This window comes from Opisthocomus hoazin, chromosome 32 (genome assembly GCF_030867145.1).
Source record: "Opisthocomus hoazin isolate bOpiHoa1 chromosome 32, bOpiHoa1.hap1, whole genome shotgun sequence".
Lineage (NCBI taxonomy): Eukaryota > Metazoa > Chordata > Aves > Opisthocomiformes > Opisthocomidae > Opisthocomus > Opisthocomus hoazin.
Window position 1 is genome coordinate 4,580,210 of NC_134445.1, and position 15,370 is coordinate 4,595,579.

General features: G+C 73.2%; 2 protein-coding genes and 1 pseudogene across 2 annotated transcripts; 1 reads left to right on the forward strand and 2 right to left on the reverse strand.

Annotated features, from left to right (window-relative positions):
• Positions 1 to 106: 106 nt before the first annotated feature.
• C1QL4 (complement C1q like 4) lies at positions 107 to 2,419 on the forward strand. Its single transcript, XM_075445780.1, has 2 exons — positions 107 to 628; positions 2,240 to 2,419. The coding sequence occupies exons 1-2, from the start codon at positions 107 to 109 to the stop codon at positions 2,417 to 2,419; spliced, it is 702 nt and encodes a 233-aa protein (XP_075301895.1).
• Positions 2,420 to 4,218: 1,799 nt separating this feature from the next.
• PRPH (peripherin) lies at positions 4,219 to 7,791 on the reverse strand. Its single transcript, XM_075445734.1, has 9 exons — positions 7,475 to 7,791; positions 6,554 to 6,614; positions 6,193 to 6,288; positions 5,954 to 6,115; positions 5,762 to 5,887; positions 4,998 to 5,218; positions 4,632 to 4,681; positions 4,424 to 4,488; positions 4,219 to 4,330 (listed from the first exon to the last, which is right to left on the reverse strand). The coding sequence occupies exons 1-9, from the start codon at positions 7,789 to 7,791 to the stop codon at positions 4,301 to 4,303; spliced, it is 1,128 nt and encodes a 375-aa protein (XP_075301849.1). The 3' UTR covers positions 4,219 to 4,300.
• Positions 7,792 to 9,061: 1,270 nt separating this feature from the next.
• LOC142365122 (tubulin alpha-1A chain-like) lies at positions 9,062 to 11,280 on the reverse strand (annotated as a pseudogene).
• Between the last annotated feature and the right edge of the window lie 4,090 nt (positions 11,281 to 15,370).

Below are 15,370 nucleotides of genomic sequence, written 5' to 3' on the forward strand. Positions count from 1 at the left end.
CCCCGGTGCCACCATCGCGGCCAAGGGCGACGAGGACCTGCTGGCGCTGGCCGCCGCGCGGCTGAGCCGCGGGAAGCGGGTGGCCGGCGCGGCGGTCGGCGTGGCCATGGTGCTGGTGCTGCTGGTGGCCATCCCGCTGCTGGTCCACAGCTCCAAGGCGGCCGCGCACTACGAGATGCTGGGCAGCTGCCGCATGGTCTGCGACCCCTACCCCGGCCCCGAGCCGCCCGCCGCCTCCCCGCCGCCCTTCCCCACCGCCGCCAAGGGCGAACCAGGCCGCAAAGGCCGTGCCGGCGTGCGGGGCCCCCCCGGACCCCCAGGGCCGAGGGGGCCGCCGGGCGAACCGGGCCGACCGGGACCACCGGGGCCACCGGGGCCGGGGCCTGGGGGGTACATCCCCTCCTTCTACAGCCCCAAGATCGCCTTCTACGCGGGGCTGCGGAAGCCCCACGAGGGCTACGAGGTGCTGCGCTTCGACGACGTGGTCACCAACGTCGGCAACTACTACGAGCCCTCCAGCGGGAAGTTCACCTGCCCCCTGCCCGGCATCTACTTCTTCACCTACCACGTCCTCATGCGCGGCGGCGACGGCACCAGCATGTGGGCCGACCTCATGAAGAACGGGCAGGTACGGGCCGGGACCCCCCGCCACGGCTCCCCCAGTGCCCCTGGCACCCCCCCTGCGGCCCCCCCCCAGCCGGTCCCTCGCCCGGTTCCAACCCTGCTCCTCCGGCCCCGATTCTCACCTGGCTCCCCCATCCCAGCTCCCCCCATCCCAGTTTCCCCTTCCTGCTTCCCCTCTCTTGGCTTTCCCATCTTGTTTCCTCCCATCCCAGTTTCCCCATCCCGCTTCCCCTGTCTTGGATCTCCTGTCTTGTTTCCTCCCATCCCAGCTTTCCCATCCCGGTTTCCCTTAATCCCAGTTTCCCCATCCCGCTTCCCCTCTCTTGGCTTTCCCGTCTTGTTTCCTCCATCCTGGCTTTCCCATTCTGGTTTCCCTTGATCCCAGTTCCCCCAATTCCTGATCTCCCATCCCAGCTCCACCCATCCTCATCCCGACTCCTCTCACCCCAATCCCCACATTCATTTTTCCCCATCCCTCTTCTTCCATCCCGTGTCCCCCCATCCCACTTTCCCCATCCCACTTCTCCTGTCTTGGTTTTCCCAGATTGTTTCCTCCTGTCCCAGCTTTCCCGTTCTCGTTTCCCTTCATCCCAGTTCCCCCATTCTGGTCCCCCCCATTCCTGATCTCCCATTCCGGTTCCACCCATCCTCATCCTCATCTCCCCCCACCCCACTCCCCACATTCCTTTTCCCCCATCCCTCTTCCTCCATCCCATTTCCCCCCATCCCTGATTCCCCATCCCGGCTCCCCCCGCCCCAGGACCCACATCCCCAGCTCCCCCCATCCCGGCTCCCCCCATCCCGGCTCCCCCCACCCCAGGACCCACATCCCCTGCTCCCCCCATCCCATTCCCCCTCCGGGACCCACCGCCCCGCTCCCATCCCCGCCAACCGCTGTCACCTCAGCCTTGGGGACACGACCCCCCCATCACCAGGGCTGCTGCCGCGGGGACGGGGGGCACAAGCTCCTGGGGAGCGTGAGGCCCAGAGCCCGCGGGGGGGGGACACGGGCTGTGACCCCGGCCGGTCCCTTTGTTCGCGCAGCCGGCGGCTCCCGCACCGCCTCGCCCCGGACGCTTCCCATTTATTATGGGAGAAGCGAGGATGGACCCAGTGCGGCCGATGCCACCCTGCCGCCCCCCGGGGGCTCCCCCCACCCCCGGGGCGTCCCCGGTCCCCGGGGGCAGCACAGGAGGGTGGGGCAGGGGAAGGCCGCAGGTTCCCGCGGGGTCCCGGGCGTTGGGGGTCTGCAGACCTGGTCACCAGTGGGTCCGCGGGGCCGAGCACCCACAGTGAGACCCAGCTCCGACCGCCCACCGTGGGTGCGGGGGGGGGTGGCCCTGTCCTGGGGGACCCTGGGGTGCGGGGGAGGTCTGTCCCTGTCCCCTGCTGTCACCGCAGCCACCGGCACCGGCTTGGGAGCGGGGGGACCCCAGGCCCCTGCCCCGTTCTGCCGCAGACGGATGCCGTGACCTTGAGCAGCGCCGGCCGGAGGAGCTGGGTGGGCCCAGAGCCCCTCAGCCCCCCACCCCATTCCCAGCCCCGCAGCCCCCAGGCCTTCCCCATGGAACCGGGCTGGGGGGGGGGTGTCCCTGACGACCCCCGTGCCCCCCAGGTGCGGGCCAGCGCCATCGCGCAGGACGCGGACCAGAACTACGACTACGCCAGCAACAGCGTCATCCTGCACCTGGACGTGGGCGACGAGGTCTGCGTGCGGCTGGACGGCGGGAAGGTGCACGGCGGCAACACCAACAAGTACAGCACCTTCTCCGGCTTCATCATCTACCCCGACTGAGCCCCCCCGGCGCGGGGAGGGGGCTGCGGGGGGGGCCCAGCTCCCACCGCCGAGCCCCGGCCCCGCCATCGCGCTGGGGGTGACCAGGCACCCACCCAACCGCCCCCCCAACGCTTTCCCGCACCCCCCACCCACAAAAACACCGCCCCCCGCGTCAGTGCCCCCCGCCCTCGCATGCCAGCCCCCCCCCCAAGGGGTGTCGGGGTGTCCCAGGGGTGTGCCCCGCCCCTGGGCCCCTCCCCCCAATAAAACACTCCGGGTTCGGATGTGCAGCTGCTGCCTTCGCCTCCCCGGGGGGGGTGGGGGGGGTTTGAGGGGCACCCATGGGGACGGGGACCCCAGGGAGGGGGCTGGGCCTCCTTGGTGGCCCCCTCTGTCCCCCCCAGCTCCGGGTCCCCGGCGGAGACCCCCACTATCACGGGGGACAGGGACGGCGAAGGCCCCCCGCCCCGGTCCCCCCCGTCCCGCGTGGGCCGGTGCTGCCACCGCGTGGCCATCGCGGGGAGGACGCGGGTCCTCCCGGCTGGAGGGGGGCCCGGCGGCCTGGGGACCCCCGGGAAGCGCTGGCGGGGGTGGGGTCCCTGCCCCCCAGCCCCACGGCACCCCGGAGACCCCGCAACAGGGTGCAGCGCTCGTGGGCGCATCCCCGTCCAGCCGGGGGGGTTCCCTGCTCCCGTCAGTGCCCCCCCACCTCCCCAGGGTCACCCCCCCCACTCTCATCCCCCTACCTCCCGAGAAACACCCCTGTCCCCAAACGCCCCCCCCCCCCGGGTCCCTCCCTGACCCCAGGATCCTCCCCCCCATCCTAACCCCCCCCCCCCCAGCCCCAGAATCACCCCAAGACACCCCCCCCCCCCCGAGTCTTACCCCCTGCTCTCCTCCTGGGGGGGCTCCCCACAGCCAGGCGGGGCCCCCCCACTCCCCTGAGCCCTTGGCCCCCCCAGAAGGGCTCTGCGTCCCCGGGCACCCACCCAGGGCACGGCTGAGCCTAGACCCCCCCCCCCGGACCCCCGAGGTATCACCCACCTCCCGGGCAGCCCCCCCCCCGCTGCAGGGGACAGGCATGTGGGAGAATTGGGGGGGCAAAAACTGCAGCCGTCCGGGTGCCCCCCCCCCGCCAACCTGCCTTTGGGGGTGCCGGGGGCTCCAGAGGTCTTGATGCTTGGGGGGGGGGGGGCCACGTCTGTCCCACAGCAGGCAGGGAGAACATGGGGGGGGGGCTTTGACATCACTTGAGCCCCTCACCTGTAGGCCACATCCCAGCCATCTCCCACGTCCTCTGACCCCCACCCCCAGCACTGACCCCCCCTGCAGCCCCTCGCCCCCCAGCTGGCTCCGTGCACCCCCCAGCCCCCCCCCCGCCCATGGCCCATGCGGGTGACTCGGCCCCGTCCTCACCACAGCCTTTATTTGCCGCTCAAGCGGGGTGGGGAAATTGGGGGGGCACCCCCCGAGCCCCCCAGCCGGGCCCTGCACCCCTTCCCGCCCCCCCACCCACCCTGAGGGCCCAGGGCCGGGGGGAGCCGGGGCCGAGGCGGGGGGGGGTCAGCAGGCAGAGGCAGCGGGAGGGGGGCCGGGACCCCCCCGGCCCCGGGCAGCGCGGGACGCGCTCGACAGACGTGAAACAGAGCTGGGGGGCCGGGAGGGAGGAAAATAAATGGGTGAAAAACAGCGATAATTGGGGGGGGGGGGCAAGGCACTGGGGTGCACCGCAGCATCACGCTGCGGGATGGGGATGGGGCAGGGGGCAGCCGGCCCCACGCTCTGCCCCCCAGCCCCCCCGCGTGCAGCAGGGTCCGGCGAGGCCCCCCCATGCCGGGTCAGGTGGTGCAGGGCGGGGGCCAGCGCTGCGGGACCCCCCCGTCACTTTCCGGGCTCCGCTCACTCCCTGTGCGACTCCGTCACCACCTGCTGCGGGGGGGGGAGAGGAGGTGGGGGTCAGTCCCATGGCGGGGCCGCCCCCCTCCCTGCAGGACCCCCCACTCCGCAGCCCCCCACCCTCACCTGCCCGTCCCACGTCTCCATGGTTCTGGTCAGCGCCGGGCTCTCCCCCGCCGGCGGCTCTGGCCCTGGGGCACAGCGAGGCCGTCAGCCCCCCCCCCGGGGTGCAAGCCCACCCCAGGCAGGGGCACAGGCACCGCCCCCCTCCCCCGTGGGGTCTCTGCCCCAAGAGATGGAGGAAAGCCCCCCGGACACAGCCCCCCCCCCTCACCTGAGCTTCCCACGCTGAAGGAGGTGATGGGGTACAGGGGGACGGTGACCCTGGGGGGGGCGACAGGGGGGTGAGGGGGGGTCTGGGGCATGGCTGGTGCCCCTGACCCCTCCACAGTCAGCGACCCCCATCCCGGGTGACCTGTGCGGGTGGGCAAGGAGCGGGGGGCAGCTCCCCCCCCCGCCATGCCCCCCCCGGCCTCGCCTTTATCTCCGCAGTGAGACCCCCCCCCGCGGGAACCCACCCTTTGCCTGCGGAGCCGTCTCCTCGCGCCACAACCCCGCAACAACCGGGGCGCCCCGAGGCGGGGGGACCCCCGCGCCCCGCCACTGCGGGGGGGGGGGACGTTGGGCAGAGCGGCCTCACCGGCTCCCCTCGCCCCCCAGCAGCCTCCGGCACGCGGCGATCTCGATGTCCAGGGCCACCTTGGCGCTGAGCAGGTCCTGGTACCGGCGCTGGTGCCGCTCCATCTCCTCCTCCGTCCGCCCGACCGCCCGCTCCAGCCGCCCCACCGCCGCCTGCGCCCTCGCCGCCTCCTCCCCGAACGCGGCCTCCATCTCCCGCATCCGCCGCCGCAGCGCCGCGTTCTGCGGGGCGAGGGGCCGCGGTGGGGGCCTGGGGTCTGCGACACCCACCCCGGACCCCTCCCCGGCTCTCACCCCCACCCTGGACCCCTCACAGACTCCCAGCATGGTCGGGGTTGGCAGGGACCCCAAGCAGGGTCACCCAGAGCAGGGGGCACAGCACCGCGGCCAGGCGGGGCTGGAATATCTCCAGAGAAGGAGACTCCACAGCCTCCCTGGGCAGCCTGGGCCAGGGCTCCGTCACCCTCAGAGGGAAGAAGTTCTTCCTCGGGTTCAGCTGGAGCTTCCTCTGCTCCAGTTTGTGCCCGTTGCCCCTTGTCCTGTCGCTGGGCACCACTGAAAAGAGTCTGGCCCCGTCCTCCTGACCCCCACCCTGCAGATATTTAGAGGCATTTCTGAGGTCCCCTCTCAGCCTTCTCTTCTCCAGGCTGAACAAGCCCAGCTCCCTCAGCCTCTCCTCGTAGCAGAGATGCTCCCGTCCCCTCCTCATCCTCGCAGCCCTGCGCTGGGCTCTCCCCAGCAGCCCCTCGTCTCCCCAGCTCTCACCGTGCCCTTCAGCCCCTCCACCTCGCAGCTCAGGCTCTGGATCTGCCGCCGCGCCTCGCGCATCTCCCGCTTGGCCAGCCGCAGCGCCTCGTGGTTGCGGTCGGCTGCGTCCGAGAGGTCGGCGAACTGCGGGGGTCGGGGCAGTCAGGGCTGCCGTGACCCCCCCTCCATGGCCCCCCCAGCCCCGGGTACCTTCGCCTTGTACCAGCCCTCGGCTTCCTGCAGGTTCTCGACGGCGACGCTCTCGTACTGGGCGCGGATCTCCCGCAGCGCGGCCGTCAGCTCCGGCTTGCGGACCCCCGCTTCCACCGGCGCCGCCGGGCTCGGGGCGCTCACCTCCAGGTCCCGCAGCTCCTGCGCGGGCACGCGGGCCGTCACGCCGCGGCACGCTGCCCCGACCCGCTCCCCGGCCCCCCACCCCGGCCCCCCACCTCCTCGTGGAGCTTCTTGAGGAAGCCGAGCTCGTCCAGCAGCAGCTCGACCTTGCGCTCCAGCTCCAGGCGGGACAGCGCGGCATCGTCCACGTCCTGCGGGAGAGGCCGGGCTGAGCGGCGTGGAGGGGATGGGGGCCCCCCCCCGGACACCCCCCTCCCCCCGGACACCCCCCCCCAGAGCCCCCCACCCGGGGTGGGGCAGGACGGGGAGCACGGCGCATCGCTGGGGCCCTCGCACGGTGGGCAGCCGGGGCAGGGGCTGTGCGTGGGGTGCGGGCATCAGCGGTGGGCACCGCATGGGGGGGGGGGAATGGGTCGTTCACGGGGGGGACGGGACAGGCCCCCCCAGGTCCCTCACCTTGCGGAACAGCACCAGGTTCTTCTCTGTGTCCTCACGTTTCTGTGTCTCGTCCTCCAGCCTGGGGACAGCAGGAGTGAGGAGATGGGGGACGGGGTGCAGACCCCCTCCTTGTGCCTCCTGACCTGCCACAGCCCCCCCCCCCCTTGCAGGCACACAGGGATGGAGGAGGAGGAAGAGGAGCCCCCCCTCAGCCCCCGAGGGCCAGGGAAGGGGCAGCCGTGGGGCGTCCCTGTCCCTCCACAGCCAGGACAGGACCAGCCCCCCCTGCAAGACCCCCAGATCCCGGGGGACCCCACCTGGGCCCTGTCACCCAGCCCCGGGGGAGCGCCGTGACCCCACTGCAGCCCCCCCAGAGCCCCCTCACTGGGACACGCTCCTCCCCAGGGGGTCCAGCCCTGCCCCGGCCCCATCTTCCCTCCCCCAGTTCTGGTCCCAGTCCGCTCCCAGTGCCCCACCCCGCCAGGCCCCTCCCAGTGCCCCGCCCTTCCGCAGAGCCCGGCTTTCCCAGTCCCCGCGTCCCCAGCCCACCCCTGTGTGTGCCGTGCCCCCCTCCCACCGCGCCCGGGGCATCCCCCATCCCAGGGCATCCCTGGTCCCCTTCCCGGCCCATCCCTCATCCCAGAGCATCCCCCACTCCAGAGCATCCCGTATCCAGGAGCATTCCCGGTCCGCGCCCGGGAGCACCCCTCATCCCGGAGCATCCCTCACCCCAGCCCATCCCTCATCCCGGAGCATCCCCCGCCCCGGAACATCCCTCACCCCCGCGCACCCCCGTTCCCCTTCCCGGCCCACCCCTCATCCCGGAGCATCCCCCACCCCGGTCCATCCCCCGGTCCCCACCCCGGCGCACCCCCTCACCCCGGCGCATCCCGCCCGGCCGCCTCCCCCGGCCCCCCCCCGGCCCCCCCGCCCACCCACCGCCGCCGCAGGCCCCGCAGCTCGGCGGCCAGCCCGTCCCGCTCGGCCTGGAGCCGGTCCCGGTCGCGGCCGAGGCTCTGCAGCCGCTCCCGCAGCCCCCGCAGCTCGGCCCGCACCAGCCCGGCGGTGCGGGGGGCGGCGCGGCCCAGGGCGCTCCGCAGGGTCCCGTTCTGCCGCTCCAGCTCCCGCACCCGTTCCAGGAAAGCGGCGAAACGATCGTTCAGAGCCGCCGGCTCCTCCCGCTCCGGCAGCCCCGGGGCCGCGGGGAGGGGCGGCGGAGCCCCGGGGGGGGGGCGCGGGCGCCCGCCGCCGCTCATGGCAGCACTGGGAGGGCAGCGGCCGCCGGTACCGGCTGCTTATAGTGGGCGGCAGCTCCGCCCCGGTGGGGGGACCCGGGGGTGCGGGAGTGAGGGGAGGGGTCTCCCTGCCCGGGGGGGGGGGGGTGGAAACAGGGGCTGCGGGTGTCCCTGCGGGGGGGGCGGGGAGAGGGGCCGGGGACCCCCCTGGGGATGCGGGGCGGGGGCTGGACCGCAGGACCCCCCTCGGGGGTGCAGGCAGAGGAGCCCGGTGGCACCGGGGGGGTGGGGAGAGGGGCCAGGGGTGCCCGGGGGACGCAGACCCCCGCCCAGGCAGAGAGATAGGCTGGGAGACCTCATGGGGCCCCCCCAAGTAGCAGGGGTGCAGGAGAGGGGGTGCAGGCCCCACGCTGGGCTGCAGAGAGCAGCTGGGGGACTCCGGGGGGTGCAGGGCAGTACTGGGGGGGTCCCCCCAAAGAGCAGACAGGGGCTGGGGACTGCAGGGTGAGCCCCACCCTCAGCCCCCATCGGGGTCCCATCCTGCCCAGGATGCTCAGCCCCACAGAGCCGGCAATGCAGGCCCTGTCCCCCCAGCACCCAAGGAGGGGGGCCCTGTGTCCCCCCCATGTTGTAGGGGCAGCTGGGACTCGGCTCTGCCATGCGTGGGGGCAGCTCTGGATAAAGGGCTCTGCCCCCCCCAGCCCCCCTTCCCAGACGGCGCTTACGGGAAGGGGTCAGTGCCCTGCCTGGGGGCTTGGGGGGTCCCTCCCACCCAGGGGGTCCCTCCCACCCAGCCCCCCCCCAGCTCTGCAGAGCACGGCACAGAGACCAGGCCCACACCATGCACAGCCGCTCTGCGGCAGCCGTGCCCAGATCCTGCCCACCCACCCGGGGCTGGGGCAGGCGAGGACAGGGACACGGCCCTGGGGGCTCCCAGCCTCCCTCGGGGCTGTTCCCTGGGGTCCTCACCCCTCCCGGGTCCCCCCGGGGACAATGAAGGAGTAAAGACCCCCCCCCCGGGCATGCAGCCCAGCGGGGCAGCGCCAGCTCACAGCGCAGGACTCAGCCAAGGGACCCCAGTGCCCCACAGCCCCCAGTCCCCCCAGCACAACCCCTGTGCCAGCTGGCAGGAGGGCCGGGCAGCCAGCCCAGGCCAGCCAGGACCCCCCCCTCCCCTCGAGATGTCCCCCCAGGTCACCGCGGGGCAGATTGTCCCAGAACAAACGAGGCAGAACTGGAAAAAGCCATTTTAATGAGCAGCACCAGCGTCACAGACAGCCGAGCCAAGGCACTAGTATTCCTCCCCCTCCTCCTCGCCCTCCACGCTGTCGGCCCCCACCTCCTCGTAATCCTTCTCCAGGGCGGCCATGTCCTCCCGCGCCTCCGAGAACTCCCCCTCCTCCATGCCCTCCCCCACGTACCAGTGCACGAACGCCCGCTTGGCGTACATCAGGTCGAACTTGTGGTCCAGGCGCGCCCAGGCCTCGGCGATGGCCGTCGTGTTGCTCAGCATGCACACGGCGCGCTGCACCTTGGCCAGGTCCCCCCCGGGCACCACCGTGGGCGGCTGGTAGTTGATGCCCACCTTGAACCCGGTCGGGCACCAGTCCACGAACTGGATGCTGCGCTTGGTCTTGATGGTGGCGATGGCGGCGTTGACGTCCTTGGGCACCACGTCCCCGCGGTACAGCAGGCAGCACGCCATGTACTTGCCGTGCCGCGGGTCGCACTTCACCATCTGGTTGGCCGGCTCGAAGCAGGCGTTGGTGATCTCTGCCACCGACAGCTGCTCGTGGTAAGCCTTCTCGGCCGAGATGACCGGCGCGTAGGTGGCCAGCGGGAAGTGGATGCGCGGGTACGGCACCAGGTTGGTCTGGAACTCCGTCAGGTCGACGTTCAGGGCCCCGTCGAAGCGCAGCGAGGCCGTGATGGAGGACACGATCTGGCCTATCAGCCTGTTGAGGTTGGTGTAGGTGGGCCTCTCGATGTCCAGGTTGCGGCGGCAGATGTCGTAGATGGCCTCGTTGTCCACCATGAAGGCGCAGTCGGAGTGCTCCAGGGTGGTGTGGGTGGTGAGGATGGAGTTGTAGGGCTCCACCACGGCCGTTGACACCTGCGGGGCCGGGTAGATGGAGAACTCCAGCTTGGACTTCTTGCCGTAGTCGACGGACAGGCGCTCCATCAGCAGGGAGGTGAAGCCGGAGCCGGTGCCGCCGCCGAAGCTGTGGAAGACCAGGAAGCCCTGCAGCCCCGTGCACTGGTCAGCCTGTGGGGAGGAGAGCCAAGGGGGGCCACGGTTAGTCCCCCCGCAGCAGAAGTTGCTCCTTCCTCTCTATGGCCTCACGGAGACCTTTGGGGGACTTCCAGCAGCAGAGCGGGGCTGGGTGACAGGGTGGCCCTCACCCATCTGCTGGGCACTGACTCATGGGAGAGGTGAAGCCCCCAGGGAAGCCCCTTGGAAGCCCTGCAGCCCCGTGCGCTGGTCGGCCTGTCGGGAGGAGAGCCAAGGGGGGTCCGGAGCAGGTCGGCCATGGCTGCGCAGCCCCCTCCTCCCCAGCACGGGCGCAGCCGCCGCCACCCGGCCCACGCCACCCGTGGGCAGCCAGCTCGGCCTTTGATGTGCCGGAGCTCCCCGAGCAGAGCCGGCGGCACAGCAGGTCCGGCCAGCCCCGGCGCCAGCCTCGGCGTGGGAACCAGAGGTTCAAAGAGCTTGGGCAGCCGCACCAGTCAAACCAGTGCCGCACCAGTACCCAAATGAGGGCTCTGTGGCCCCCCCGTGCCCTAGCCATGGGGCTTCCCATCCCCCTCCCCACAGCTGGGCTTGGCACTGGGCTGGGACGGGGCTGTCCCTGTGACCAGTGGGGACAGCCCAGACCCATCACCCACGCCGTGGGGCAGCAGGGCCCTCCCGGGGCCACCCCACCTTCTGCCCTTGAGCTGCTGCAGTCCAAAGCGGTGCTGGGGTGAGAAGGGGCTGATCACCTCCCCAGGGCCCCCACCTAGGGACAGACCCCCCGCGCTGGGCACTCACCAGCTTGCGGATGCGGTCGAGGACCAGGTCGATGATCTCCTTGCCGATGGTGTAGTGCCCGCGGGCGTAGTTGTTGGCCGCATCCTCCTTGCCCGTGATCAGCTGCTCGGGGTGGAAGAGCTGCCGGTACGTCCCCGTGCGCACCTCGTCTGCGGGGACAGCCCCACCGCCCCGTCAGCGCCCGCCGGCTCCGCCGCCCCGCAGCCCCCCGCAGCCCCCCGCCCCGCGCTCACCGATCACCGTCGGCTCCAGGTCCACGAAGACGGCCCGCGGCACGTGCTTGCCGGCCCCCGTCTCGCTGAAGAAGGTGTTGAAGGAGTCGTCCCCCCCCGCCGATGGTCTTGTCGCTGGGCATCTGCCCGTCGGGCTGGATGCCGTGCTCCAGGCAGTACAGCTCCCAGCAGGCGTTGCCGATCTGCACGCCCGCTTGGCCCACGTGGATGGAGATGCACTCGCGCTGCGGGGACGGGACGGGGCGCCGGGTCACCCCCGCGCTCCCCCGCTGCGGCCCCTGGGGTCCCCCCCCAGGACCACCGGGACGGGCTGGCAGCGAGCTGGGAAGGGCCCGTCCCCAGGGGCTGGATGGGGCCAGCTCGTCCCCGGGCCCGATCCTGCCCAGACACACCCTGTTGTTCTGGGTCCCGGCGGGCAGCGAGTGCTGGGGGGGGGCCGCACCCGGTACAGGGGGGTGCTCAGCTCCGGGGGTCTCATCCTGCCCCCGCCAAGGGAGCTGGGACCCTGCCCATGGTGGGATGGGGAGCTCAGCGCCGGCTTGTCCTCCCCCAGGGGACCAGGACCACACACAGGGCCAGACGGGAAGCCCCGGGGGTCCCATCCTGCCCCACCTGCCCTGCTGAGACCCCCCCAGGGGATGTCACACTCAGCTGGGGGACCCCCACCCTATCATGGGTTGGAGCCGCACCACCCCACAGCTGGGAGTTGGGGTCCCCGGGGTCGCTCCCAGGCCCCACCATCGGATGCTCACAGGGGGACAGGGACAACCCCAGCCCCCCCCCGCAGGGCTGCCCATCACCCCTCTCTTCTCCCCCAGGCTTGAGTGCACCCCCAGCTCCCAAGGACAGGGACCCCCCAACCCCCCCTTCCCCCACCAGCACCGAGGGTCTCCCAGCCCCACAGCCAGCCCTGACCGGTGGGGAGGGGAACACAGAGTGCAGAACCCCCCCGGCGGGTAGACACACACCCCCCCTCCTCGGCCAGGGGACCCCCCCCCGAGTGGGGACTGCCCCCACCACCGTGACTCCCTCCCATGCTTGGCGCTCTCCGGCCCAGGGAGCAGGCAGCAGTCCGGGCCCCCCCGGACTCCCAGACACCCCTCCCGGCTGGGGGAGCCCCGGGGGAGAGACATGTACAGGACCTGCATGGGAGCCCAGGCCCACGCAGTGCACCCCAGCGTGTCCCCACGTGGGGAGAGGGTGCAGGGAGCACGGGGGTGGGAGCACCCAGGGCAGCGAGATCCAACCCCGGGGGCCACGGCTGCGGCCCCCCCACCCCGCACCGGGGGGCACACAGGACCTGCCCGGGGGGAAGCACTGCGCAGCCCCACGGACTGTCCCGGACACGCGAGGAACCTTCACCCCCCCCGACCGCAGCCCCACGCGGTGCCCTGGGCACAGGGGGACCAGGCAGCCCCCCCACCCCCCGCCTCAGCCCCAGGGGGGGGGTCCCACACCCCCCAGCTGTCCCCGCCCCCCACCCTACCATGGCCGCTCACTGCCCGAACCGTTACGGAGCCGCCGAGGAGGGAGGCGGGGGGCGCCCGGTTGGGCCCCCCCGTGATATAACCCGGGGGCGGGGCCTCCTACGGCGGGGCGGGGCCCGATGGGCGGGGCATCTCCTTTCCCCACCCCTCCGGGAACCACCCTGCCCCGCCAGCCACGCCCCCCCGCCGAGGGACACGCCCTCTCCGCCCCGCCTCGATTCCGATTGGCCGGTTCGAAAAGTCGGCGGGGTTTGCGTGGGCGGTGACGTCGGCGGAGCGGAATGTGGCGGGCGGGGGGCGGGGCGAGGGGCGGGGCTCGGGAGCGGGAGGCGACGGGGGGGGCAGAAGGGTTTGGGGGGCTTTAAGGGGGCTTTAGGGGCGTGGGGGCTTTAGGGGGCCTTTGGAGGGTCTTTAGTGGGGGCTTTCTGGGGTCTTTAGGGGGAGCTTTTGGGGGTCTTTAGGGGCAGGGGGGCTGTAGAGGGCTTTAAGGGGTCTTTGGGGGGGGCTTTAGGGACGGGGGGGCTTTAGGGGGGGCTTTTGGGGGTCTTTAGGGGCGGGGGGGCTTTAGGGATGGGGACCTGTGGGGGGATTCGGGCCAAGGGGCTCATCGGGGGCAGGAGGGGTCCCTGCCCCTCCCCGGCCGCAGCCCCAGGCCCAGGCTCCTGCGCCCGCCTGTGTTCCCCCGCCAGCCCCGGGCCGCTCCGGCGGGGAACCCAGGCGGGGGCAGTTCCCGTCGGGAGGGGGGGTCACCCCACGCTCACCCCCCGGGAGCAGCACCTTGTCCCACCCTACCCCCCCCGCCTTGCCCTGGGCTGAGCGGGGCTCGGGGTCGCGTTCCCAGCGGACACGGGCAGCCCCGGAGACCCCCACGCTGGGCTTCGCCCCCCACCCCTGCAGTGCGGTCACTCCCTTGGTGTGTGTCCCCCCCCGGCGAAGGGACCCTGTGCCCACGCGGGGGTGGGCTGCGGAGAGCTGAGGGGGGGAGACCCGGACGCCCGCGAGGGACCAGCCACAGCGATGCCCCCGTGTCCCCCCCCCCTTCCCAAGGCTGCACCCGGACCCCCACCGCACAACGGCTGAGCCGGGACCCCTGGGCCCCCCTCGCCCCCCCGGTGTCCCCCCACAACTCGGGGCTGGGGGGGGGGACGGACAGTGTCCCCACGACACCCGCTCCTAGAGCCACCGATGCCACCGGAGCCCCCCGAACCAACACCCCCCCCCTTCGGATCCGGGGCCCTGCTGGGGGTCGGGGGGTGGCCTGGGGGGGGCCGGGCGGAGCGGGGGGGTCCCCCGGCAGCGGGGTCTCTCCCGCCCCGCTCCTCTCTGGCAGCCTTTGCCGCAATGCGGAGCGGCCCCGCCAGCGCCCATAGACGCTGCAGCCCCCTCCCCACCGCCAGCACGGCCGCAGCCCCCCCGCCCCGGCCTCCCCTGCGCCCCCTCCTCCTTCCCGTGCTCCCCCCGTGCCCCCCCCCCCGGCCTGAGCTTCCCTTTTGTTGTGGCTCCCGCAGTGCCGGGAGGGAGCGTGGACTGCGGGGGGGGGGGGGGGGGCACGGGGCACCCAGGCGGCAGGGACACGCCGTGACCCCCCCCCCCCCCGGCTCTCCGTCCCGTTGAACCCGTCACATCGGGGGGGGGCAGGGGGGCGGGGGGGGGGGGCAGACCGGCTCCGCTCGCCGCGTTCTGCGGGAAAACAGGCTAAAAATAGCAGCAGCGGGTGCCCGGGCCGGTGCCCCCCCCGCGGCAGCCCCGGGGGGGTCGGGACCCCCGGATCCCCGGGGACGAATCCGTCCCGGCCGCGGGGTGCGAGGTCCCCGGTGAGACACCCCCAGGAAAGACCCAAACTGGGGGGGGGGGGGTGGCACTGGAAACCCTGGCACCGGGGGCCGGGAAATCAGCCCAGGCCGGGGGGGAGCGGAGCTGCCGGCTCCCAGACCCCCCCCCCGCCCCGAGACACCCATCCCCGGGGGGGTCAGGGGGTAGGGCTGGGGGCTCCGCGGGGCCGGGGGGGGGGGGGTCCCGGCGGGGCCGAGGGGCCTGATCCGCTCGGTGCTGCCCGGGCAGCGGGCATGGCGGCGGGGGGGGTGCGGGGGGGGCAGCAACCGTCACCAGGAGCCGCCGCGTTGCTACCAACAGTCAACAGAGCACAGGCGGCCGGGAATACCGGGGGGGGGCGGCCGGGAGCCGGGGGAGGGGGGGCTGGGAGCTGGGGGGGGCGGCTGGGAGCTGGGCCAGGGCCCCCCGCGTTGGGGCGGGACATCGAGGGGGGGCCCGGGGCTGATGACCCCCATGGCAGGGTGCAGGGGGGCTGGGCCTGTGTGCCCCCCCCCCCGGCACAGCCCAGCAGGGTCAGGAACTGGGGGGGCCCCGCGGATGCTGCTTCCCCCCCACCCCCCCAAGCACAGCAGGGCCGGGCAGCGGGGGGACCCCAGCCCCATTTCCCCGCACCACCCCCCCCAACCCCCCCCCGCCGGCAAGGCCCCGGGATGGATGGTGGGAAGGGGAATGCGGGGGGGGGGGGGTCCCCAGGCCGTCTCCTAGCAACCGGTCTCCTAGCAACCCCGCACCACGGCCCGTTGCCTGGCAGCGGCTGGCGCGGAGCCGAGCGGCCCCCCCGTAGCTAACGCGATGGGAAGGGGCTGGGGGGGGGACACCCCCCAACCCAGGGCCCCCGCCCTACACCCCGCATTCCCCCCCCTGGGGGGGGCTGAGCCACCCGCTGCCTCTTGGGCCACCCCCCTGCCCACGGCTGGGAGGACGGAATGGGCAGTGACCCCCCCCCCCAGCCTGGAGAGGGGTCCCCGAGGCGGGGGCTGCTGTGACCCCCCCGTCCCCCCAGGCCCTGGGGATGC

What these genes read in the sequence shown, in the direction of transcription:
- C1QL4 (XM_075445780.1), top strand. Translation starts at nt 107, where the DNA reads ATGGTGCTGGTGCTGCTGGTGGCCATCCCGCTGCTGGTCCACAGCTCC. An exon ending in ACCTCATGAAGAACGGGCAG is followed by an intron (nt 629 to 2,239) that starts GTACGGGCCGGG and finishes CGTGCCCCCCAG; the next exon opens with GTGCGGGCCAGCGCCATCGC.
- PRPH (XM_075445734.1), bottom strand. Translation starts at nt 7,791, where the DNA reads ATGAGCGGCGGCGGGCGCCCGCGCCCCCCCCCCGGGGCTCCGCCGCCC. An exon ending in CTTCAGCGTGGGAAGCTCAG is followed by an intron (nt 4,489 to 4,631) that starts GTGAGGGGGGGG and finishes GCTGTGCCCCAG; the next exon opens with GGCCAGAGCCGCCGGCGGGG. An exon ending in TGGAGACGTGGGACGGGCAG is followed by an intron (nt 4,331 to 4,423) that starts GTGAGGGTGGGG and finishes CCCCCCCCGCAG; the next exon opens with CAGGTGGTGACGGAGTCGCA.